At 38.8% G+C, this 25,663-nt stretch overlaps 2 protein-coding genes across 2 annotated transcripts; both read left to right on the top strand.

The window, feature by feature from the left end:
• The first annotated feature begins 275 nt into the window (after positions 1-275).
• Positions 276-3,994, top strand: si:dkey-43p13.5 (visual system homeobox 2). The gene is made up of 4 exons (XM_039824698.1): positions 276-308; positions 1,960-2,212; positions 2,514-2,671; positions 3,463-3,994. Exons 1-4 carry the CDS (start codon positions 276-278, stop codon positions 3,898-3,900), a joined length of 882 nt encoding a protein of 293 aa, XP_039680632.1. The 3' UTR covers positions 3,901-3,994.
• Positions 3,995-7,215: 3,221 nt separating this feature from the next.
• Positions 7,216-19,183, top strand: micall2a (mical-like 2a). Its single transcript, XM_039824697.1, has 17 exons — positions 7,216-7,604; positions 8,080-8,128; positions 9,503-9,644; positions 9,837-10,003; positions 10,231-10,361; positions 10,451-10,963; positions 11,123-11,307; positions 12,137-12,191; positions 12,861-13,060; positions 14,195-14,302; positions 14,486-14,550; positions 14,738-14,861; positions 16,328-16,364; positions 17,239-17,312; positions 17,398-17,512; positions 17,643-17,689; positions 17,780-19,183. Exons 1-17 carry the CDS (start codon positions 7,462-7,464, stop codon positions 17,857-17,859), a joined length of 2,235 nt encoding a protein of 744 aa, XP_039680631.1. The 5' UTR covers positions 7,216-7,461; the 3' UTR covers positions 17,860-19,183.
• The last annotated feature ends 6,480 nt before the right edge of the window (positions 19,184-25,663 follow it).

Below are 25,663 nucleotides of genomic sequence, written 5' to 3'. Positions count from 1 at the left end.
GTATGTAGAAAAATAGTCAAAAATCAAGTCATAAAAAGTCATATTATATTATGTTGAAAAAAGTAATAAAAAGTCATAGTATGGTATGTCAAAAAAGTAATAAAAAATTCATAGTATAGTATGTCGAAAGTAGTCATAGCATAGTATGGCGAAAAAAGTGATAAAACCTAATAGTATAGTATGTCGAAGAAAGTCCTAAAAAAGTCATAGTTTCGTATGTCAAAAATAGTCATAGTATGTCATAAAGTTTGGAAGAACATGCAACTCCACACGAAATGGCCCAGCCCTTACTGGGGATCGAACCCAGGGTGAGAGTCTGCAGTGTCTAATTGCTGGTGCTAGAGAAGAAGCCAGAAGAGGATCTGAAGATTGCTCCATTGCCTTTCAACATAAAAGGAAAAAAGCTTAATATTTAAAAAAGGTATAATGGTAGAAAAAAGTAGAATACAAGTACAAATGTCCTTAAAGAGCTAAACATTTTGATATGTGAGTGGTTTTCATAGCTGAAAGTATGCAGTAGCAAGTAGTAGGCGACCAAAAGTCATACGGAAGAATCAAATAACAATACTGTGAATGCTGCATTCAGACAAAAACTCAGAAGGCCATTTAACAAGATATCGGACTATATCAGACCATGTGTATGAAAAAAAATCTGCACGCTGCAAAATAAATAATTTTAACCCAATTCTCAAGTAGCAATTCTTTTTCCTTATCCAAACAAATACTGCAGCCGGTGGCTACCTTTTCCAGAAACTATAAATTTGGGACTATGTGTTGTCAGAGTTTCAAATATAAAGATGACATGAATGTATGATCAAAAGTCTTATAAGGATTGAAAGTATGCCATGCAAAAGGCACATTTGTACCACTGTAGTGTAGGTAGGCGCAATAATTTACCGGTTTGTTATTCTCACAGGTGTCACATTTTCATTCCACCTGGTTTACCTCGTTTAATATTGCATTAGTAGATTTCTACTCTCATGTAAAGAAGGGATTTGTGTCTGCCACTGCTCGTTAAGTTACCAGACATCATCATTTTTACACATTCTGTCTTGTGTGGAAAATAAACACCCCAACTTTGGAAAAAAATAAATAAAATTAAACCAACAATAGAGTAAACACAAAGTTACTAGCAGGGATTATAAACATTCAGCAAATGAGATTTCAGGGTTGTCTCTTCGCTGTCAGGAGGAGTGTGTTTTTCCTCAAACCTGTTGTTCAGGGTCTGCTGCTTTTGTGCTTATTTTCAGCCCTCAGGACAGATTTTTTTTTGTTTCGATTATGGCTCCTTTGCAGTAATTTGTTCTTATCATATTTGACAACTGTTAAACGGACCAGATAAGAGTTGTGCAAATCTTTTAAGGCAAACGTGTCTAAATATGCATACACATCTGAGTTTCCACACAATGAGCTCCTGTCCATCTCACTGATTGAAATTTCAGAAGCCAAAGATGTTGCAACTTGTCCCAGGTAGGCAGAGAGAGAGAAAAATCCAGGGGACACATACCCGTCCACTAAAATGTGAGAAACAGATTGCTGTTGGAAAAGTAATGACAAATACAGCAAACACTGATGGAGTAATACTGATAATCCACTGAGAGATGAATCACAGGTTGCATTTTCACCTCCGTCCTGAAAACCAAGCCCTGCTGTCTGTTTGGAGGTCATGTGACTGGGAAAGGCGGGGGAGAGGATTTGGAGGAGAAGCACAGAAAACTAAGGTGAGACCACCTCCACTACTCAAGCATTACCTTTACTCTTCAGGCAACCTGCATACCTTCTGAGCCCCTCAGCCACATGCAGCAGCTTTACCAGCCAACTGGACAGATACATCTAGTGGACAACCACCACTGTTTTCTGTTCTAATTTTCCTGGACTTTGGGATGCATTTAACCATTCCGTCAGCATCCCTGTAGGAGTCAGCCTGGCCCTTTTCAGTGGACTGACACTTAATATTGGACTACTAACAGCATGGACATGTTTGGCCCAGGGCAACTGGTATCTACTCTCCTGCCTGCAGTTTTCCATTCACCTGCAGCTCACTTTTTCCCTGCATTCCCAACCAGACTGGGCTCTCAACCTCAGATTCTGATCCCGGGGCCCTTTATCAGCTATGAATCCTTGAGGAATTATCTGCAGCCAGAACCCTGCAAGGAAGCTTTTCTCCTGGCAACACAGGCAGTCGGGATGGGGCCACTCACAGAGGGCATAGGTGAGTTCAAAATAACAGCTTGTTGTGGCCAAAAAGGGGCAGAAAATACAGGACTTGTGGAGATAGTGCACAGCCAAACTGGCACAGTTTGACCACAGTCTCTAAGACAGTCAGTGAGCACCATCTGATCGCAGTGTAAATGTTTACAAAAGATTGACTAACAGCTCGTAACTAACAATCAATTATCAAGCAGTGTTAAAGTGGGCCTAATGATCGCTGTGCTAATTATCCAATCTAGAGCCATTAGTTCCTTGTCACCCGTTGGCGATTGTGTAATTGGTGCTTGCGCTGTGCTTTCCAGATGAACAGAGGCCAGTGAAGCAGCGTCGTGCACGGGCCAACTACAGCAGCTGGCAGCTGGAGGAGCTGGAGAAGGCCTTCGAGACCACCCACTACCCAGACATCTTCATGAGGGAAGCCCTGGCCCTCAGACTGGACCTCATCGAGGCCAGAGTACAGGTAATTGGTAGTACACTGAACTTCTTCTGGAAATCGCTTCATACTCATTCAACTCACTGATATTAATTTTTATGTACAGTGTGCAAATAAAGCTCTTCAGCCCTAGAAACTCTTTTGCAGGTCCATCAGTACCAACTAGCGCTGAGAGATAAACATTATTTAAATCCACACACATTTCTTAATTCTATTCAAGATGTTAACATTTTCAACAATACCAAAAATGTGATGCTGAATTCCAGGGAGATGCATCATGTTACAGCAAAGAAATGCTGTCTGAAAAATGTATATTTCTGTCAGTATAAATGCAATAAAGCTTTAAAGTATATGTTCATATTTTTTCAAGTCTGCCTTAAAATATACTCACATTTCACAACTATATTGAAACAGTCACTGGTTTCTGTATTTGTGCCACTTGTCCGTGCTGGCCGCAAAGAGATTCCTTAGTAAGAGATTTTTTTCAGTACTTGCAAAAGTACTTTCCAAATTTCAGCTGAGAGCAATATGAAGCTTCAGCAGTCAAAGTTAGTTAAGTGAAATGAAATTTTTCCAAAGTTTGTCCTTTTAATGCAATTTTCTTTAGTGTTATTTAGTGTTTGGAAATGCGTCAGACAGGGATTTTTTTCAACAACCTGAAACTCAGTTTGTGGATAAAGGTTGTTCAACTTTGAAGCTTAAATTAAATAAAAAATTTTTTTGTCATTTTGAAACTGTTACAAGTTACAAATGTATTTGTTTATTTATTTATACTTGCGTATCATTTATATTTAGTATTCCTTCATTTCACTTTTCAGGTTTGGTTTCAAAACCGCCGTGCCAAGATGAGGCGGCAGCTGAAGCTGCAGGGCCAGCTTGCAGGGCCTTATGTAAAAAGAGACAATGATGAAACGTCTGAGAAAGCGAGCAGGAGTTTAAAACAGCAGACAGAAGGTTCTGACGGCGAGCACTGGGAGAGACGGCAGGAAGGACAAAACTATCCATGGACAAAAGCGGCGGGTGCTGCGCTGAGCGTGCGCACGCAGCCTGTGACCCAGAGGTCGGGGAAGTGGGAGAGGCCGGAGGGGCCAAGCTCGGGGGGGCCAAGTTCAGAGGAGCTCCGCTCGTGCAGCATCGCCAAGCTGAGGGCCAAAGCCAGAGAGCACGAGGCCGAGATCCACAGCACTGTAAACATGTCAGGAGGCGACACACAGTCACAAACACAGGAAGATGATGCCATGCACAATGATGGATAGTTTTCCTACTTCCTGTTTGTACAGATAATAATAATAAAAAGCTATTAATACTGTAACTATTAATATGCAGGAACATACTTTACTAAACCTATCTGGGATGAGGAGCTTCACTATTTAGCTAAGCATATAATGTTGTCATCTTCTACATGATTTTCCAATTAAAATGATAAACAAGTACTTATCTTGTCACACTATTTTCAATTTTATCTTCATGGTATATTCCAACTAACCTCTTTGATGACATTTTCTGGACAATTTTATTTAAATATAATTTTAAAAGTTCTTTTAATACAACTGTAAAAACTCTCTGTACCCTCCCATTTTCAGTCCTTTTAGAACTGATTGATTATCTCATGTGCATGTGCTGTTTATGTCTCCATATTCAGAACGCCGTTTTCAACACGTCATGCATGTGACTGAGGTTGTCAACTGTGAATGAATGTATACAGGTCAGTCTTGAACAGATAACAGTGACAAATAACAAATGTTGCCATCTTATCATATCAGTCTATCAGGGTGCAGCTGAAATCTGATACAGTCACATCATTTCTAAATGATTTCACTAAAGACCAGCTAATCCTGACCTCTCGGGTTACCTTCACAGACAGGCAGGATGTCTACCTGCAGCCACACGTCCTCACAGGAAACAATGGAAATAGCTGAAAAATGAAATCGTGAAAAGTGAGTCTACTGTTTATAGATGGTACATGTCTATTTTGTTTTAAACTATATGCATCAAAAACATAGCACACTTTCTTTATCATTTTCACTGATAGTGACACAGATTTCATGAAGATATGTAAATCTAAAAAGATGAATATTTGAGGGCTTGTTTTAAAATCGTTAAACGATCAATGCATTCAAAATGATAATATCATAATTCATAATAGGTGTGGCAAATAAATAGTGAATTAACAAAATGTGACACAATGTGGTGTTTTTTTAAACATCCTTGATCTGGCTATAGCACCAAAAACACTTGTTTGGCTAAATTCAGGTTATGAAAGCCATTTTCTTTCAGTCTTTAAACTGCAGACAAAATTATTGGGAGCAATATCAGAATAAATTATTAGTAGGGCTGGGCGATATGGCCCTAAAAAATATCACAATATTTCAGGGTATATCCTTAATACTAATATTCTTGATGATATGACAAAATACTTAACACTATTTTATTATTAATTACAAGAACATATAATTACAACAAAGTAAGTGTTATAGTGTTATATGTCAGCATTAATGTTAACAGGTTGCCTTCAAATATTCAGTATAAAAAGATCTCTGTTTTTAGTCGGTAAACAACAGTAACTCCGAATGAGTTTCAGATTCTGTATACAATATAAATAATACAACAAAGTGCACATCTAAACAGTTGCCAAATTAACAGGCAATTACGTCAACAAGTCAGAATATTTCCATTATCACAATATGATTTTTTTCATATCATATAATATTAAAATTATTACTGGTATTATTGTAAAACGATATATGGCACACCCCTGGTCATTAGACATGTTAAACTTCACAGCAGTGAGTCTGGAAGCATTTCATAATCCCATGTGTGTGTCTTTAACTACTGCACCTGCACACAGTATTTTATATCATGCTTTACTCAGTCAAAACAAAGTACAACATCATAAGAGGTTGGATCTACTGGTAACATAGACCTATAAGAAGTTATAATAATAATAATAATAATAATAATAATAATAATAATAATAATAATAATAATATTAGATAATACAAGTAATGGATGCTACATACGTCTGCATGGAAATGATAGTAGCATGTCTGTTTGCATGCATTGTTAATGCATTTGACCACAGGTTAGGTTAGTGGTGAGACAGTCTCTAGCAGTGCAGTGTAACACTGCCCCCTTCTGGGCATGAAGATGTCCTCAGACAGGATAGATGGACCGATAGGTCAGACAAGGCAACATGCAGTATGTGTTTTCAAAATCCAACCAATGCACGCATTTCAGCCACACATCTCTTATTTAGTTGTAGTGACAATAGTGAAACTTTTGAAGGCGTGTTACTCTACTGCATTTCATGGAGACCATGTTGTTGTGACAAATAAACAATGTATGTCATGCATTCTAAGTTTAAACTACTTTGTCAGAGAAGCACACTGGAATATTAGTTATTTGATTTCCTGTTGAGATGAAATGACTTCAAACTTTGCCACATAGCTCTGACAAACTTTTAAAGTATAATTCTACTTTATGAAAGTGGCTGAGAAATCAAGACACAAGGTTTCCCTAAAATTCGGTAGGACAAAATAATATGGGCTAATTAGGGCAGAATCTGACAAATAACAATAGTTGGCCTCAATTAGGCCCCAATTAGGCCCCACACAAAGATGACTGGGGGAAAAAAATGTATGTCATAGATTCAGTTCTGTTCTCATACTGCACACTGACCCCGATATGTTGGCTGAGAAAGCAAGCCTGGTGTTTTAATTACATATAGCATCTTCCTCCTTTACTGGGACCCCAAAAAGATGAATTTTAGGAAGCATTTGATTAAAAATGTATTATTTAGGCTATATTAATATGGTATTTAAATAGACCTTTGATAGGCTACAAAAGCAGAGCAACATCCTTTCTCACAAAACAATGGCTCTTTAGTCAACTATATTCTATCAAATAAGTCCAAGTCTCTATCCCTCATCAGTAGTAATCTAAAAAAAACGAAATAAAATGTTAATAGGCCTACATTTGTTCCCTTCAGTCAGACCGTTAGCACTTGGATACTGCAACTTGCATTTAAAAAAGGAAAGGAAATGGCTACTCTACAGGAAAGGATTTAATGACCAGAAACAAAAAACTATAAACCATTTAAATCTGTCTTCATTTTGCCTAAAGGTCACATTTAACGGTTGTTTTCAATATAGGGGGGCTCTCTGTGGACTCTTTAACATTGCATAGTGGCATCCTTGAATGACAAACCCATCCTTATATTGTCAGCTAGCTAAGTGGAATTTTACCCTCCACACTGGGAGCTGATGCTGAATCGGACAACACAATCAGTTTTTAGCTTTTGTCAAGTTAAAAAATACATCACCATATTTGTAGCCTAGCCTATATGATTAGACTACTAAATACTGACACTGCAATAATGTTTTGTACACTAGAATGGCATACTGTAATGATTGGTGCATTAACAAGCAGGTTAGTTAAAGTTATTTATATTTAGATTTGGACACTTAAAAAAAAAATAAAATAAAAAAAAAGTGCACCAAAAAACTATGTACCTTTCTGGCTGAGTTTAATTCAACTGTTGTTAATGATGAATCAGCAGTCGGTGTCAATTAGTGTAATGAGTGGAGGGAGAAACGCACAGCAGCAGCTTGTCCTGCTACCCAGCCCCGGCTGTCGTTCAGGTAAAAGAAGGAAACAGGACGCAGCTGCAGCGCTGCAGTTCACGGCTCAACCCCGAACAGACACAATTTGTTTTGATCTCTCTTTCCTCCGACTCCTCCACGCTGGAGCCTCAGCCTGTTGCACACACTTTTGTCTGTAGGCTACTGCGCGCACAGTGTCTCTTTCGCGCTGGGAGCATGGCTGCCATCAAGGCTTTGGAGCAGTGGTGTAAAGTGCAGTGTGACGGCTACCGAGATGTAGCCATCACCAACATGACGACATCATTCAAGAACGGATTGGCTTTCTGTGCGCTTATACACAAGTACAGACCGGACCTGATGTGAGTATTTGACTGAAGAAGTGGTTTAAATGTAGGTTACATTCTGGATGGGTTTGGTTTAGTAGGCTACTTTTGTTGAGTCCTGAGGCAGCATGGACAAATTGCTTAATTGTAGTTTTCTACAAGGCTGTATGTGTCTTTGGTACACAATTGACCTGAAAGTGATTTTTATTGAAATTTTATTTTGTAATTTTGACACACATTTTCCGGTGGTCGTTTTAGTTTAGTTAGTGGTGTCAGGCCTGCTGTTAAGTTTGAAATTGTATTTTTAAGGAGATCTATCATGTGTAATAAACAATGCCTTGAAAATGTAACCATTTTGTATTAGTTTTTCTATATTAAAATTTGAAATCCTCAGGGTCCAAGTTAGATGTTTTTCACCAGCACACCTAATCTCTCTCTCTCTCTCTCTCTCTCTCTCTCTCTCTCTCTCTCTCTCTCTCTCTCTCTCTCTATTGTATTTCTTTTTTCCCAGAGACTATGACTCACTCAAAGAGGAAGATGTGTTTGAGAACAACAGACTGGTAAGATGTCAAGTTGTTTAACCTTTTGTCGCATTGAGTGGAACACAGTTCATACTCGAGCTGCAAAATTTGATGTAGCATTAAACATCCACTTCATTAACCCCTTACACATGACCGTGCATCCAGAGATGCACACAGTGTTTGTTCTCGACTTGGCATTTATGCAGCAGATTTAGCTGTTTCAACATTTTAACAGCAGAGCAGTTTCAGCAGAAGCTGCATGGTAGAAAGTACATCTCGCTATCACTTTTAGACTCCTATCAAATTTAAAGTTTCTGAATCTTTACTCAGCCTCTGTCCACTTGACCTCATTTATTTTGTTAACCCCCAAATGACCCAAACCGCACAGTGGGACCTCTCCATTATTTAGTCTTCTTCCATTTTACCAGCTTCCTCTTAGGGTTACAGACCCTGCAGAGTGCTACAGTATGCACTCTGTACGACTTCCTTGTTGTTTTGGATGATCCTGGCAGTGTCAGCAACAAACCTGAGCTCAGGGGAGAGGCTCTCCAGGCTATTCATTTTGAATGAGGCTTGCTATCCTCTGCCACTCTATCTTCATGATGACAGTTCACTTGAAGCCACTGTCGTTTATTTCTTGGAGGTTATGCAAGAAGAAGAAGTTTTAACCACATTTGTGGCCACAGAATAGTGTGTTTTATCAGAATTTAGTTTTGATCAACTGTTTGAGGATGCTCCCTGTACTGAAACATGAGAATGTTACAGTAATTCACACCCTTCTATATTTCATGAATAGTGTCATGTTTCTTACAGGTGGTTATTTTACGAGTTGTTTAGTAAGGTGTGTGTGTGTGTGTGTGTGTGTGTGTGTGTGTGTGTGTGTGTGTGTGTGTGTGTGTGTGTGTGTGTGTGTGTGTGTGTGTGTGTGTGTGTGTGTGTGTGTGTGTGTGTGTGTGTGTGTGTGTGTGTGTGTGTAAAAACAGCCAAACCGATCCTCAAATCTTTTGTGCTTTTCTTTTATATAAGCAGACTTGGTATTCAGTAAGGCTTTACTTTAAATTTAATGAGCATGGCTGATCCTAAACAATGCCCTGCTATCCTGCTCCCTCCATCCCCTTTCTTATCCCTACAAGCTCACAGGAAGTGTGCTATTCATTATGCAGCCCTTTCCAAACCTCTCTGGGCTGAGCCACAGAATACTGTTAGTCTATTTAAAGTAGATTGTATTGTCTGACATTTTTATGCATGCTGTAATTGTAGGAGCTGACATTACTGAAGTGAATACCATGTTTTTATATGACAAAAATGGTTTGGATGTGTTTACTTGGTGCACCATATACTACCGTTAAATGTAGTCTTGGCAGGAGTCTAGGGCTGTTTGTTAAACTGTAATTTTTTTTTTTCTTTCTTAAGGCTTTTCAGGTCGCAGAGGAGAAGTTGGGAATTCCAGCTTTGTTAGATGCAGAAGACATGGTGGCTTTAAGGGTCCCAGACAGGCTGAGCATTCTTACCTACGTCTCCCAGTACCACAACTACTTCAAAGGACGGCCTCCCAGTGAGAATATGGCTGGTTTAAAAATGCTTAGCCACTGTAGATATTTTTTTAGCTGCAACAATGCATATTTTCTTTTAATTGAGGGCTTTTTCTTACATATTTCTTTTTCAGTTTCAAGTTGAAGTATGTTGCTTCTCTCTTGTGTTATAATGTAGTGATGATGGTGTTTTTTTTTCTTTTTCTTTCCCTCAGTGGGAGGTGTAAAAAGGCCAGCAGAGGGCTCCAAGGAGGAGCCATCAGAGAAGAAAAATCTCCCAGTGGTTGCCAAAACCTTTGTGCCTAAAACTGCCATTGAGAATCGTTTACCTTCCACCCTCGCTGCTCAGACCTCCCCTAAGTTGGCTAGAGCTGCTCTTCAGGTCAGTACTCGTCGTTCTGTCAGAACACATCATCAAACATTTGAAATTATGGTTGTTTACAATACATCTTTGCTGTCTTACACAATTACTTTTTAATTTATCAAATATAAGAACAAGGAGGATTTTTTTTTTTTTTTTTTTTTAAGTGGGTTAGGTAAATGTTAATAAGGTAAGTGCAATACCTTTTTTGGATAGAGCATTATCTCAGTTTTAGTTTTCTTTCACAGAAGGAAGTTCTTGCGGGAAACTCCAACAAAAATGGAACTCTCAATAGCAAATGTGCTGCATGCAAGAGCCATGTTCATCTGGTTCAGAGGCATTTTGTGGATGGCAAGCTCTATCACAGAAGCTGTTTCAAGTAAGAATTGAATCTATATTCACAGATACTTACCTTGTGTCATGTACTGTTATTGCATTAAAAATGTCATGCTAATAAACTTCCACCAGATGCAGTGAATGCTCCAGCGTGCTTCATTCAGGAGGCTACAAACCTGGGAAGAATCCAGACACTTATATCTGTAACGCCCACCAGAACAGCTGCAAATCATCCTCCTCCGAAGCTGGGATCAAAAACGGACCCGCGAGTTCAGCTGGGCGATTAAATAGTGCCAGCCAGACCCAGCCGGCATCACGCCCCTCTTCTTCTGTGCTGTCAGCCCCACTGAATATTGTCTTAAAGCCAGTCAGTCCCACTCCACCTTCCCAGTCCTGGATGGCCTCAGCCCATAAGACGCAGACGGCCAGGCAGAGTTTTTTCCAGGCTGCAGCGCCAGTCACAGAGGCCTCAACAGGTAACCGGAAGCCCACAGAGCCCTCAAGTGTTTTAGGAAGGCTAAAGGTCCCACTGAGTCCTGATGACGAGAAGAGCAGAGTCAGAACAACCACTGGAAAGAAATTGGCAGAGGAAAACTGCAACAATAACAACAAACGCCTGTTCACCATCCGATCAGCAGAGAGACTGTGAGTATTGCACTTTGTATACTGCACTTACAGTGTTGCACTTTGATTAATAGATTATCCCATGCAATACTTGAATATTTCTAGTCTTTCCCACATCTGTATGGTTTTGTAATGAATTTTCTTACTAACGCTGATGGTGAGGGTTTCCCCTCTCTGCAGGTTTGGAGACAAGCCAAGTTCAGCTGACAGCCCCAGTTTGAGAAAAGATAAATGCAGCCAAGGCCCAGCAGGAAACTGGGCAGGACAGCCCTCCACCAGCCAGACAAACAATAAGGAACCGCCATGTCTGAAGGCCATCAACAAAGACAACACAAGGCCAACAACTGTACACACAACAGCCAAAGGCAAGCGCTACTAAATTCCTTTTGGTTGTTCTTCATCCATTATTTGACATCTAGCCAACATCCACCCCTTACCCCTCCTCTTCTCTCTGTCTGTCTCAGAACGCATTCATAGAAAACAAAGCCCTTTTGTCATCTTTGCCCTATTTAAACAGCCAGTGCATTTAGCATGATGGCAGGTCAATGTTGCACAGTGACACTTTAATTTCTGTCTCACACTTGTAATGAGCCTTCATGGTCGAACTGTCATTCTCTTTGGATGGATGTGCATGCATGGCTGCGGCATCCTGACACTCCGTAGCTTTTCAGACAGAAACACAATTACTGTTAGTTTTTAATAGAAATGGTCATTGGTCAAATTATCTTTTATAGAAGTCTCCCCATCGTGGAAAGTCATTTTTTTGCCTGTTAATATGGACACCATATTTACCATGGACATTACTCCAACTTGTTTTGGAAATTAAGATTAATTACACTAATTTGGGTCTTTTTAATAAAGATGTGCAGGAGAGGATCAGTTAGTGGATTGTTTTGAGAGACTAGATAATGACACCAGTAGCTGCACTCATTATCAGCTGTTCAGGTTAGCGTTTCAAGGGAGAAGAGTCAAGGGAGTTGTTTTGTTTACTGTGTACAGAAACTTGTACTGCTTTGAGAGCGCACATCATTGCTAAAGCAGTTGTCAAATAAAAGTAAACGCGATAATTTCTCCCTGGTTTGAAGTGAAGAATGATTTCAACAGTTATTTACGTGATGGATGAAGTAGTGATCATCTTTGCTTTGCCATCAAGCTTTTATTCTCATAAGTCATTCACTCAACTTTTGTCTGCAGATCCAGTCTGGGGACAATTGAAGCTCAAACCTGTGAAAATTGAGCAAGGTTTAAAGTAAGTATCCTCAATTATCTTTATAATAACTATTAACTCGTGACTCACTTTGGTGGAAGTGGGAAAGTCACACAGATGGACAAAAAAAACATCTTGAAAGAGTTTTCTTTGAACAACGCTTACCATTCAGCTTATTCACTCTCCAGAATGCAGAACCATCACGCTTCGTCCATCTTTGTTAATGTTGACTGGCTCAGAGTGCAGCAGCTAGCTCTGTCCCCCATCCTAACAAGCCCCAGGGAGTGCCAGGCCTGAACCTTTCCTACTCTAACACTAGATTCTCTCATTTCTTATACCTGCTGATGATTCCTCCATTCATCACCTTTTATCATTACAAAATAAAAGGTGAGGCCTTTTCTTATATTTTTATTCTTTGTTGTATACTATAACTGTGCAATATCAATATGTTCTATGTGCAATACTGTGAAATCAACCATTCAGTCCGTCTACTTATTATATCTTGCTTTTCTTTAACTGATGCTTCTTGTTATTGCACTGTCCCCTTTGCTGCTGTAACACTCCAAATTTCCCCGCTGTGGGACTAATAAAGGATTGTCTTACCTTATGTTCAGCGTATATGTGTATCATATCTGTATCGGATAAATGCTGTACTTTTACACGGAGGGAATGGTGACACTTTAAAGGCTTATTTCATTGTCTTTCTTACAGACATGCTGAAGCTGAAGCCTTTACTGAGCAACATAAGCCTGGATCCATGTCCGCGACTTCCTCTAATGTCCCCATCAGTGTAACAAGGTCTCCCATGGCTCCAACACCTGCAGTACCTCCTGTTAGTTTTGCTCTGTTTGATCCTGAACACTTCAGGGTAGTGTCTCCCCAGAAACCTCAGCTTGGTTCCGGAAACCTTGGTGAGTCCCTTCTGTTAGTTATAATAAGAGACTTTGAGAGAATACGAGGATGTGTCTACTAGTAGAGTAGACAAGATTCAGGTGATAATTATCTGTATCTGTAAGGGCTGCACGATATGAGAAAGATATGCGATAACGTTGTTAAATATCACGCTAATGATAACCGATATTAAAGTGTACTTAGTTCTGCTATTCTGCTGCTTTCAGTATTCTGCTAAAATAAAACAAATGGCATGTTGAATTTAAAAAAACAAAAAAATTATAATTTCCAACATTATTTTATTGAACATTGAATTGAACATTAAAAACACCAATACAAAAGTGACAGTTACATTTTAAAGTGTAGTTTTCTACCGATACTCTCTTTCAACTAACTCAAAAAAATCTGTGTTTTATTGCGCAAGTTAATATTGCAATAATAATTTAAAAAAACAACAAAAAAAACCCGATATTGTACAGCCCTAGTATCTGTTTCATCACTATGAGCAGCCCCTTTCATGTTGTTTCCACATCATCATAAGATGCATTGTTATAAAAATATTGATTACGGCATCTTTAAGCATAAAGTTAACCATGTTCACCATCTTGATTTAGCTTGTTAGTATATGCTAACATATGCTAATTTGCACTAAACAGAAAGTACAGTTAAGATTGAGAATGTCTTAAGTATCTTGCAGGTAATGAGTCATAATCCAAAGTATTGGACAATTAAAATTATGATGACCTGATTCTGGCGCTAGGGGAATAGTCAGAGGATCATCACCAAAGTGATTTCAATCCATCTTGAGAGGGAAATTAATGTCTGTACACAATTTCATGGCATTCCAATAGGTTTGACATTTCAGACAAAACTACAAATGGTGGCGCTAGAGGAAAAGTCCGAGGAATACCAAGGTCATTTGACTTCACCCTCTGGGGACCATGAATGGTTATCCATCCAAAATTGTTGAGATATGTCAGTCTGGACATATGTGGTGGACAGATTGACATGGCTGAAAATTCACAAGAATGCTGCCCTGTGTTTTAAGATTCTTGTAGATTGTTTTTTTTGTTTTAAGCAGAAACCAGAAAAAGGCATTAGCAGGTTGAACTCTGCAGATCTACAGCATGTAAACCTTGTTGTCCTCATTTTAGGTTTTAAACATGGGAGTCACTCGCCTGTGAAATCCCCACCCAGACGGCCAGCTGTGGAATCTATTAGCTCTTCGATGACTGCTCCAGCCAATCATGGAAAGCCGCCAGGTTGGTTCCCAGCTTTTTTTAAATGTCATCATCAAAGGCACACACACATGGCCTTAGCCATCTTGTTGATTTCATGAGCAGTCTTTTCCACTGAAAATAAATCAGGTGAAGTCATATGTGACAATACTTTTCTGAAAAGCTGCCATGAAAGGACTATCTAATCCTATTTTATCTACCTCTTAGGTGCTAAAAAGGGAAAGTATTTGTCACCCCCCAACGCCTCCAGAACTGAAATGAGGTCACCCTCTGTAAGTTCCCTCCATTAAGTCTCTTAAGAGATTAATTAACAGCTCTACAAATATGCTTTCATTATATTCCCAGTAAAAAACTGGACGACCTTCTTTACGTTTAAGTGGCCAAAGTCGGAATTTTCAAATTAGAGTTATCTATACTTATAAATACTGTGACTCTTAAGTTCTTTTGTTTTTATATCAGGTGAAGTCTTATCATATTCCAGTGGAGCAGATTGAGAGGGACCTGAATGATATTGAGACAAACGTGGTTCAGTTAGAGAAGGAGGGTGTGGAGCTGGAAAAGAAACTCCGCAGCTGTGAGGAAGGTACTTTGTTCCTGTCACTCTTCCTCTACAACACATTTTACCCACTTCCTTCCTTTTCCTTGTTTAGATGTGCACACAAAATTGAATGTTGACATGTCAGAAACAAGCTGTGCAATTTTGGAAATATACACTTCCTCAAACTCACTTATTCTGAGGAAAAAGATGCCAATGCAATAGTCAATTTTGCTCCCTTGCAATGAATAACCTTGACACAAACTTTGGTATTTGATTGTATTTGTGCAAACTGCTGAATCCCACTGCTTCTTCAGTGAGAGCATCTCTGGTGCAGAGTTGTGTCCTGGTTGCTTCACACATTCACTCGCCATGTTGTTGTTTTGTGTGTGTGTGTGTGTGTGTGTGTGTGTGTGTGTGTGTGTGTGTGTGTGTGTGTGTGTGTGTGTGTGTGTGTGTGTGTGTGTGTGTGTGTGTGTGTGTGTGTGTGTGTGTGTGTGTGTGTGTGTGTGTGTGTGTGTGTGTGTGTGTGTGTGTGTGTGTGTGTGTGTGTGTGTGTGTGTGTGTGTGTGTGTGTGTGTGTGTGTGTGTGTGTGTGTGTGTGTGTGTGTGTGCTATTACTGTTTCTGCAGCCAAATGAGGTGAGAGGCACAGACAGCCCACAGGGATGTTGCTTCTCTTCTGAGGTAGTGGGAGTAGGGGGCCTGATTGCTTTGCTCAAGGTCAACATGACTTGGGTATAGTAATATATATTCTGGTCGATTGCATACCTTTTTTTTCCTATTCGCCACCCAGGAAGCCTAAGCATGCAATCGCTTGGCCAGAATTTGACATCAATTGCACACCACCTAGGAGATCATCTATTTCTCAACTTGTCGTCGTAAAAACTAAACCCTGGCACTCATGTTCAATTCGGAATAAAATCCTGTTTGTTCTGGGGATGGCAGGTTGTAGACTGTCATATCCTCAGTCTCATTCTGTCCTTATTGTTAATGTGGCTTTGGTGTGTGTTTTTGATTGATTAGTTGCTAATTGGGATTGGCAAATATTCACTCTAAAAATCTATCGATCACCTACTCAGGTATTCCAGTCTGACTTGGTGAACCATGATTACTGCTTTAGGGACATATTTAAACATTTTAGATGTACAGTATACACTAATCACTGGCTTTGTCAAAACTTCAATGTACTTTGAGTAAAAATAAGACAAATCTGTATGTATTCTGTCTGTGTTGCATGTTAAAACTTGCATATTAAGACAATTTTGGGGTTTTTTAGATGAGGAATGATATTATAGATTGGAATGCCTGGCGTTGTATTTACAGTGGGGCTGCAGCTAATGATTATTGCAACTATTGATTAATCAATTCATGCTGTTTTTTTTTACATAAAATATCAGAAAATCATGAGCAATGCTCATAATTTCCTTAGGTGACATTCAAAATGCATGTTTTGTGCGACCAACAGTCTAAAACCCAAAGACATTGTTTACTTTCATATTTGACAAAGAAAAGCAACAAAACCTCACATTTTTTTCGAGCTTGTATACATGTGAGTTGTTCTGTAGCTTAAAACATTTCAGTTTTGGTTGTAATTGATTCTATTAATCTGCGTTTAGTCTCGCATTGCCAGACTTTCCTCCACAGCGCTGCGGAGGAGGGTCTGGCTAGTCCACACAGCATTCCGGGATGGGAAGATTGAATAGATTATTATTCAATCTTAGCTCTTTTCACAAGAGGTGTCCTGTTTTTTTCACGTTTTTCCACAGTTTATAAAGAAAAAGAAAATGGTGTTTAATTAAGTGGCAAATGCAGCTATGAGTTTTTCAATCAATCGCAATCGTCATGGGCGGTGCTAAGCGCCGGATGGAGCCTTAGTGCTGCTGCAAAATAGCCTCGGGAAGGAACTTGTTTCAAAAGTTGTTTTAGTCGTGCAACAGAAAACTCAGATTGGACAGATAGTCTAGCTAGCTGTCTGGATTTACCCTGCAGAGATCTGAGGAGCAGTCAGTCCTCATAAATCCACCAGAGTTTAAAATTACAACACAAAGAAAGCGAAGATAACCGACATCCGGCTAAAAAGAGGGACATCTGGTGGAATTTCCAGCGGCAGCAGAGCAATCCCAGGAAGTGGAACGTCGTGGATATAGTCTGTGTTTAACTTTGTGCCAAAGCCATTTTCTTTTCAATTATGTAAACTAACTTCTTACCCTGAAATGTTTTTCCAATCGTTTTGTGTTTTTCCAATGAGAGTATGTTATCGTTTTTCATTATTATTCCTATACACCTTTTTATAGAACGATAGAAAGAATTTCAATATATTAACGGTCAAACCATATGTATTTGTTCAAGATGGTTTACAGTTTTGGGGTAGATGTGATGTGCATAATACATCAGGTTTACCATATGATTGCTGAATATCTCAGAGCCAGGACTCAGGAGCTGGAGCAGCAGCAGCCAGGTGTGGAGGGGGAACTTCGTAGGCTGCTGGAGAAACCAGGTAAGAGATCACAGACTCTTTTCTCAACATCACCTCTGTCAACTTTCTTTTTCCAGCACTAAAGTCTGTCAACTTGGTATAACAGATCATTTAAAGTCCAAAGAGGAGCAACAGCGGGAGAAGAAGTTGATGCAGAGACTGATGGAGATTGTGGATGGCAGAAATGCTATAGTGGAGGGTCTGGATGAAGACAGGCTGAGGTAACGCGATGCATCTTATCAATTTTCACATTACAGGAGTGATCAGTAATGCAGAGCAATGCTGCTTATATAACATCTTGACATGCAAGCAGGACAAAATGCCTAACTTTTGTTTTTTGATCAATTTCAGGGAGGTGGAGGAGGATCAGCAGCTGAATGAAATGATGCAAAATCTTGGTAAGTATTGCATGAAATCCGTTTTTCTTTTAGAACAGATTTTCCAATTTGAATGCATTATTCTAATATACACTATTATTTGGTGAATAGGAGTAAAGAAAGCTAAAAGTAAGAGGAAATCTTCCATCTCGAAACTGTTCAAGCGAAGAAGTAAAAGACGAGTGGAATGATCCGCAAGGCAATTCTTACTACACTTACATTATTGTCTTTGTCTACTGAATAATTATCTTTTAAAAATGTTTTAAGGTTTTTAAATTCAAGTACTGCAGTACCTGGTGTGCTAATGAGAAGGCAAATGAAGAGATGTCCAATTAGGAAGCATGATGGGTCAAATTATGTGTTGTTTCTATTTGTTTCAGAATATTTCAAATTAAAGGTTTTAGTTAAAGTGTTGTTTTTGTTTAACATCCACCTTCCGTTCTTTGTTTTGTGTTATTTAAGTGAAGTGAGAATTTCTGAATAGCTTATTCAATCTTAGCTCTTTTCACAAGAGGTGTCCTGTTTTTTTCACGTTTTTCACAGTTTATAAAGAAAAAGAAAATGGTGTTTAATTACGTGGCAAATGCAGCTACGAGTTTTTCTCTTACATTGATTAGACTTCAGTGTCACAAGAAAAATGCCTTGAGTCACGGATATGTTTTTTGTTTATAGATTATATTTATTGAATGATTGGATTGAGGTATAATTAATAATTTAGCAAATCAACTCGCACTGGGTCACAGAAATTGAATGTTGTGTGTTAAAAACTATACTAACTAAAAGCTATCATGATTTTCAAATTACAGAGGGGACACAGGCTGTTCCACATGCAAATAGGAATGAGAATAAATGTGTAATCCTTCAACTGTCTTGATCCAAAATGAAATTATTTCAGTATTTATTTAATAATGGATTTTAACAAATTTCCTGTAAGGATATTAGCAGGAGGAAAAAGCCTTGACAATTAAGCTTGAATGGCTGTGGAGTCTAAAATGGAGAGCCACACATGTTGAACTGCTTTGTTGCAGACTGTAGTTCCTCTCTCACACTGTACTGTAGGTGGCAGCCTGGGTATGCTGTATCACAAGGCAAGAACTTGGAAATCCAATTTGCCACAGTACGGACAGTTAATTTCTTTGCTAATTTTATAAATGCTGCAAAAATGTTCAGCTGTGCTGATACAATAATGTTATGTGAAAGAGGATTAGGTAGAGCAGTAGCTTATGGCCAGGGAAGGCTTATAAACTATAGGTTGTATTGAGCTTTTTATCTTCAAACCGGGTTTAATTAAACATTTACTCTTTACTAATATCTGCATCAGAAATGCTCCGCACCTGAGCCATTAAAATGTTCAAACGTCATGTGGAGTCGCTCATGTGTGAAAATGGCATTCGCAGTGTTTGTAAGGAATGTACTGTAATGTTGCATTGGAATAATGAATGGTATGTACTTGTACTCTATTTATAGTATTTTTAAACTTGAAATCTGTAGTCCAATAAATCCTTTTGAAGATTAGTGTGTATGAGAGGTTCAATTATTTACTAAACAGCTTCCTTTGGCACACATCTTTCTATTTCAACACATCTTTGAACTTTTTATCACTCCACTTCCCATATTACAGGCTTCACCAATGACCCAATGATTCAATGACTGCCAAGACCAAATGTTGCTTTCTGTAAGAAATCAACAATGCTGCGAATCCTTTGCATTGAAGCTCTGCAGTAATCCCAGAACTGCATCAATGTTTTTTAGGATGACATCAAGATAATTCACTGGCGTCAATATATTACAGCTACTTAAAGACTACATATCCCTCATTTTGAGATGCATGAAATTGTGATCATGAACTTGGAACACATTCTTTCTAGCTGAGCAGAGTTGGGGATGATATTGGTACAAAATGCCATGCGTGATGTGGGTGACAGTCGAGACTGAATGTGTGATATTAGAGTTAATTAAAGCTTTGCGCCCCATCTACTGCAAATGCTTGCACTACTGCAATTAAGAATCAAAGGCAAGGGCTTAGTGTCAGGGGGGTGTCTAATACATGGTTTTAACAGGAATGGGACCTGATTTGCCAAGCTCCTAGCGACAAGCATTAACAACAGCCTCAAATTAGAGGGACATTAATATTCATAAGTAAAACAATTCATCCTGTGAATGTGTGATGAAATGGAATCCTCTGAGGTGAGCTCTTGTGTCCAGGCTGCCATCGTTCATTAAAATATGCCATTACCCATGAAGTGCTTAATCTCTATGAAACGGTGGTAAAATCAGTTTTAACTACTCTGACAGAAAGGTGGAAATTTTAATATTGTTATGCACCTTTTTATATTATGTTAATCTGGTAAAAACATTTTTTTAAATGTGCTGTAAAAAAATACAGGTTTCTATATGTCTCATTAACTGAATTGCTTAGGCTTTCTGAATGTACAATGTATAATCTTTGCTTGTGCACATTGATATTAGCCTGTTATTCTATTAATAAGATGTGAGTGCTTTGTGATGCTTTAGGTTAGCTGTGTGTGTGTGTGTGTGTGTGTGTGTGTGTGTGTGTGTGTGTGTGTGTGTGTGTGTGTGTGTGTGTGTGTGTGTGTGTGTGTGTGTGTGTGTGTGTGTGTGTGTGTTTTTGTGTGTGTGTGTGTGTGTGTGTGTGTGTGTGTGTGTGTGTGTGTGTGTCGTGTTATTCCAGTCCCTGCCAGAGTCTCTGCCACTAGCCTGTAATTATGATCCTCGAGGTAATTTTATCAGGCTCATTAGCTCTGATGAGTAAACGAGAAGCGTGCCTCTAATTTATTGGCCATCCAGGCTGGAGACTTAATTCTCATCAGAGAGATCATAATATTTGTATAGAGACTGATATACAGTATATGTACTCCGTTACAAAGCTCCTATACCAATACTGAGGCCGCGACTTTAGTGACTTAAAACCAGTAATTACACTTAAAACATGAAGTCTGTTTGGATAATTGGGCATGTGCTAAAATTATGTTATTTGTTATTCTGATGAGCAGGGCAGCAACACATTGTCTCTTTTTGATGCATGATTTTAAATGAAAGCTATTGTTTGTGTTCTACCGAGTCTTGTGACTTTATCTTCCTGCACAAAATTAGATTCTCACACCTCTGCAAACAAAATTGCATTGTTTTGTTGCCTGTTCAATAGAGATGATCCATTTTCTGTGTCAGAGAATGTGTTAAGGGAGCGGGGTAAATATGCTCACAATTTTCAGTGTGTAGAAATTTGCATTGAGGGGAAATTATGCATGCTGGCTAGTGGAAATGAAATGTATAAAGTGCATGACTGGTAGACTTGACAAGTGCAGCTTTCATCCATCTCAAATGAATAATTTTCACTTCCCTTAAACATCCTTAATCCAACCATGTTATCAGCGGGCATGCAGGATTCTGCCAGACTTTCTCCTTAACGGCACAGCAACTTTCAACTCGCTTGAGATTCTGCACTGCAGTTGCTTACCACATGGTCTTAGGGACTCACTCTTATCCTTTCCTGCTGGTTTTGTGGATCAGTAAAATTCCTTCAAAACACAATATATACGTAACACAAGTCTTAATAGATAGCAGAATGTCTCACTCTATCCTCCTCTGTGCTGCCTCAGAGGTCGACTTAATGCACTGTATTTTACCTCTGATTCACATTGGCGGAGAACTCAGAGGATGCTGTCTAAAAAACCTATTTGCTCGGTGGCCCTTTGTCCTCTATTTCAAATTTTAGTGACAGAACCTTCCATGCTAGTATAACGTGGTTGGATATTCATATGGTGCTAAAGGGATAGAGAAGGATATTCATGGTAAATTACTCATTTACAGCCCAGCATTCAGCAGTTTGACTTGTTATTTTGGGAACATTTCCTTGTCGTCTTTACTGAAATACATACTTATGATGATACTTTATTGTGGCAAATTCCCACCTCTATTCCATCCTTTAATTTATGCACTGTGTGGCAGGTTTTCTAAATACTACTGACAATAAACAATTAAATGTGTAATTGGTGTTTATGCTGCTAATCCTTGTGATAGCCTCTAATATGAAGGGTTACCTGGCTATTTTCAATATCCACTCTCTTAGAAGCCTCAGTTTGCGATAAGAATATTAACCTCATCAATTTCAGGTAACTTTCAACGCTTTAACATCTTGTCTTAAAGACCTGCGTGTTAGCAGGAGTCTCAGCCTTGGCATTTAGTGACATTTTAAGCCTTTTAACAGAATCCAGACAGGGATTTGCAGTTTCCACCAAAGGAAAATAATTTATATCCTCCTTTCTGAGAAACTGTGGGTAGAGGGATTAAATGCACCAGAGAGATTTGTATGTGGTGCAAGTAAAACAATATTGTGACTCAGTTAATACATTTACTGCCATCTACTTTCAATACTTTGAGGAAGTCGGGAGTTGTTACTCCTCTGGCTGAAGTTGGCATGCTTTTCTTGTTTAATTTTCTCATTTTCGGGTTTTAAGTCTATAGGTCAAAGTGATAACAGCACTGTATACCTGACCTCTTACAAGAGTGCTTTGAGACACCATGAGTGTCTGCAGCGTCTGAGGCAATGAAGAGTCTGACCCAGACCAATTATTTTGCATTCCTTCCCAATCAAACACCCTTAAAACCTTTGGAACAAGCAAATGTTTTCACCCTACTTAGAATTACATTTAAAACATAATGATGTCTTGTGCGCACAAGGAAATATTTCTGAATGACAGTTTGGAACACAAAAGGTCTTTTCTGCATGTTGGATGGTTTGTGCACTGTGTATCTGCCAGTGTGTGTGATGGCTGCTGTGTAGTGGAGACATGCAGAGCTCTGTTCTCTCTGTGGGCAAGCAGCTTTGATGCACTGCCTCTCTTATCTCATGCCTGGCAAGGTTAATGAAGTGGTGGCACTTTTGGAGGAAGTAGAAATGGGATGAGTAGCAAAGACCAGAGGAAGCTTGAAGATGAAACGTCCTGCTCTTAGCGGCTGTAAGTGGCAATTTTGGTGAATTACATAGACAATAAGGAAGGGGGGGTCATCCTCTTAAACACAACTGTGGTCTGAATCAGGAATGGTTGATTGCATCTCTTTCAGCCTGGTTCATAAGAAATTGCATTAGCATTTAAGCATCACTTGTAACTTGATCTGTCAAATATATCCTTATAATGCCATGTTAATGTTTCTAAGCAACACAACTCAGGTTTTGTGCTCTGCAATGTTGTGAATTGCATTCTGATGCACAAAAGAACATTATAGCACCTTAAAACCTGGAAATGCTAAACAAGTCTAAGTTGTTTTCTGTCTTTGAGCTTTAGATCATTCCTCATTTGAATATTTTCAGCATAGTGTAGTCTGCTCTAGTCCTTTAAAGGACTTCTGAAAACCCACTGTGCTTTTGTCAGAGGCAACAAGTCTCAATTAAAGCGAAAGAGTTGGCTTATTATTTTTGTAATAACTGTCTTGGAAGTTGGCGTGGTTTCAGTTTAAACAAAGGGCAGAAATGCCACCTTAATATACATTTAATAACAGGTGATGTACTGCTAATGTGCTGTATTCCTTAGCTTTTTGGTTTTAATATTCCAACTCCCTTTGCATCTATAAGAGCTAATAGGTAAACAGTCCTGAATTGAAGAAATGAGGCAGGTCTACATGCCAATGAATTAGCATATAGATGAGTTCATCTCATACAAATAGTGCTCTTTTGCCCAGAACTCCCTGTGCTGAGCAAAGAACATGTATGTAAAGTATGCATGCAGAAAATGTAAATTAATCCATTTCAATCATCATTCAATCTAATAAGATATTATTCTCCGCTCTCTCGTTTGTCCCTCATTTCTCAAATGTCCAGAAATATTGAGAGGGCGACAAACTACTCCCCAAAGCAGCTTAATTGTTTTACATTAAAAAACAACAACATACTGTACACACACAAATATAGAAAGAGAGCAGATGTCAAATTTGATGTCAATGACAAATGAACACCAGGATCATTTGCATGTGGATAAGGCAAAGGCTGAATTGAGTTTTACATAAATAAAAGCCTCAGTGTTGATGAAATCAAGTAATACTTTGATTTTCTAAAGCAGCCATTCCATAAAAGAAGTGCCATTGACCGTATGTTTTGTATTTGATCCTCATTATTGTAATTCCATAAACAAACACCACCTCTGTAAAACAGAACTATTTGTTACAGCTCTTGTTAATATGCTAAAAGGAGCTTAAAGAATTGGGTCAGCTAATTAAGCAATTAGCTTATTTCAGCTCTGTGGTCAGGCTGTTACTAATCTATGGCATTGTGAGCCCAGATCTGCCAAAAGCGAGAGGCTTGTGTGTCTGTGTCTCCCATCCCGTCTGACAAAGGATCATGTTTGAAGCTGTCCTTTCCCTCAGCAGAAAGGCAGAAGACTTGTCTCTGTTCACTAATGCTCACGTTTCTCATGCAAATCCCTGGAATTGAATAGGTTGTTTATTGTCTAGTTAATATATTGAGACATTTATGTAGTGCTGTTGTGTTGAAGTGTTTGCTTTCCACATTTGTAGCTGTGTTAACACACATGAAATCCTAGACAGATTAGAGTTTGATAGCATTAAAGCCATGATGAATGTTGGTGGCTTTTAGCAGAGCCCACCACGTGGCTTCTTACCAGGCATCTGACTAGGGCTGAGCTAGGCAGCTTGGCTGTGATACGTTAAATACATCAGTGGTATAACTTGATGAAACTTCTTTTTTTTGGAAAGTTAAATATCCTGAAACTTCTCTCTCCAGAAGAGACTGCTGTCACTTCCTGGTACATTTGCTGACTGTGTAACTTAAACTTAAAGGGATTGTTTCCTGTTTCCCAATTAACTAGCCTGAAAAAATGTATGTCTTTTGATATCTCTGTGTGCAGTTTGAAGGTAAGTGATGAGCTTAGCTTAGCTCGAGCGACAGGATTTCTGTGGGATCAGTAGCAGCTCTGCTCAAAGATAGGCACATACAAATTGTTCATTGCTGAGGGTTAGTTTCATAGTTTGTACCACATAGCCTTGTTTTAACAATTTTTATGACATTTATAGCTACGTATGAAATCCTAACTATTAGTATTTGGAAACGTGTTGCAGATGTGGGCTAATGTGGATTTGATGTTCCGTTTAAAGTGGTATAATTGGACACATCTTTAGAATTTAATGTGTCTTTCCCAATATAAATATAAGGCATTTGAGTTTGTCCTAACACCAAACTAATAGATTGTGGTAAAACCACCACCAACAACAATAGCAACATCAAAGCTCATTTAGAGATGGCCTAGTTATAACTGTGATGTAGGGTTGAATCTGTCTCGCAAAACATCCTCACTGCAGTAGTTATGTGAATTTGCATTCATGGTATCGGATTAGTTGATGAGTTGTTGCCTGCAAATGAACAACTATAAGAAAAAACACCTTAACAACAAAGAGGTGCTCTGCCATCTTTGCTGTAGTTTTCAAGTGGATAATGGTACAGATTACAGCTTTGTAATTGTAATGTGCTTTATATCTACTGTTAATAGTAAATGTGAAATAAATCACAATTTATTTAAAAGAACCAGTATGTAGGATTTAGGGGGATTTCTTGGCAGAAATGGAATATAATATTCATAATTATGTATTCATTAGTGTAAAATTACCTGAAACTAAGAATCCTTGTGTTTTCATTAGCTTAAAATGAGTCCTTCATATCTACCAGTCCTTCCAGAAAAATGCAGAGTTTTTTTGTGATTGAGGGCAAAAATCCTTGATTATGTGGCACGTTTTCTTAAAAAATGCGATGGGATATGCGGGATTTTTATGCGACGAAATTGCGGGAACTTGCAAAAATTGTGGGAACTTGCAAAAACTGCGGTTTGATGAAAAAGAGAAAAAAAGTGAAAACCCTGCTTTTCGATGATGTTCACGTCGCGTAATTACGTCACTTCATAACGTTCCCATGGCAACAGGGGAAAATGACTGCTCTTGTGTGAAGTAAACGCAACATTTTTCAACTTT

This window comes from Perca fluviatilis, chromosome 15 (genome assembly GCF_010015445.1).
Source record: "Perca fluviatilis chromosome 15, GENO_Pfluv_1.0, whole genome shotgun sequence".
In the NCBI taxonomy this organism is placed as follows: Eukaryota; Metazoa; Chordata; class Actinopteri; order Perciformes; family Percidae; genus Perca; species Perca fluviatilis.
This window is presented reverse-complemented; position numbering and strand designations above follow the sequence as displayed.

Coding starts and splice junctions, on each gene's coding strand:
- micall2a (XM_039824697.1), top strand. CDS start 7,462: ATGGCTGCCATCAAGGCTTTGGAGCAGTGGTGTAAAGTGCAGTGTGAC. Junction 9,645..9,836: donor CTTCAAAGGACGGCCTCCCA/GTGAGAATATGG, acceptor TCTTTCCCTCAG/TGGGAGGTGTAAAAAGGCCA. Junction 17,690..17,779: donor TGAAATGATGCAAAATCTTG/GTAAGTATTGCA, acceptor TTTGGTGAATAG/GAGTAAAGAAAGCTAAAAGT.
- si:dkey-43p13.5 (XM_039824698.1), top strand. CDS start 276: ATGGCCCAGCCCTTACTGGGGATCGAACCCAGG. Junction 309..1,959: donor TACTGGGGATCGAACCCAGG/GTGAGAGTCTGC, acceptor ACTTAATATTGG/ACTACTAACAGCATGGACAT. Junction 2,672..3,462: donor TCATCGAGGCCAGAGTACAG/GTAATTGGTAGT, acceptor TTCACTTTTCAG/GTTTGGTTTCAAAACCGCCG.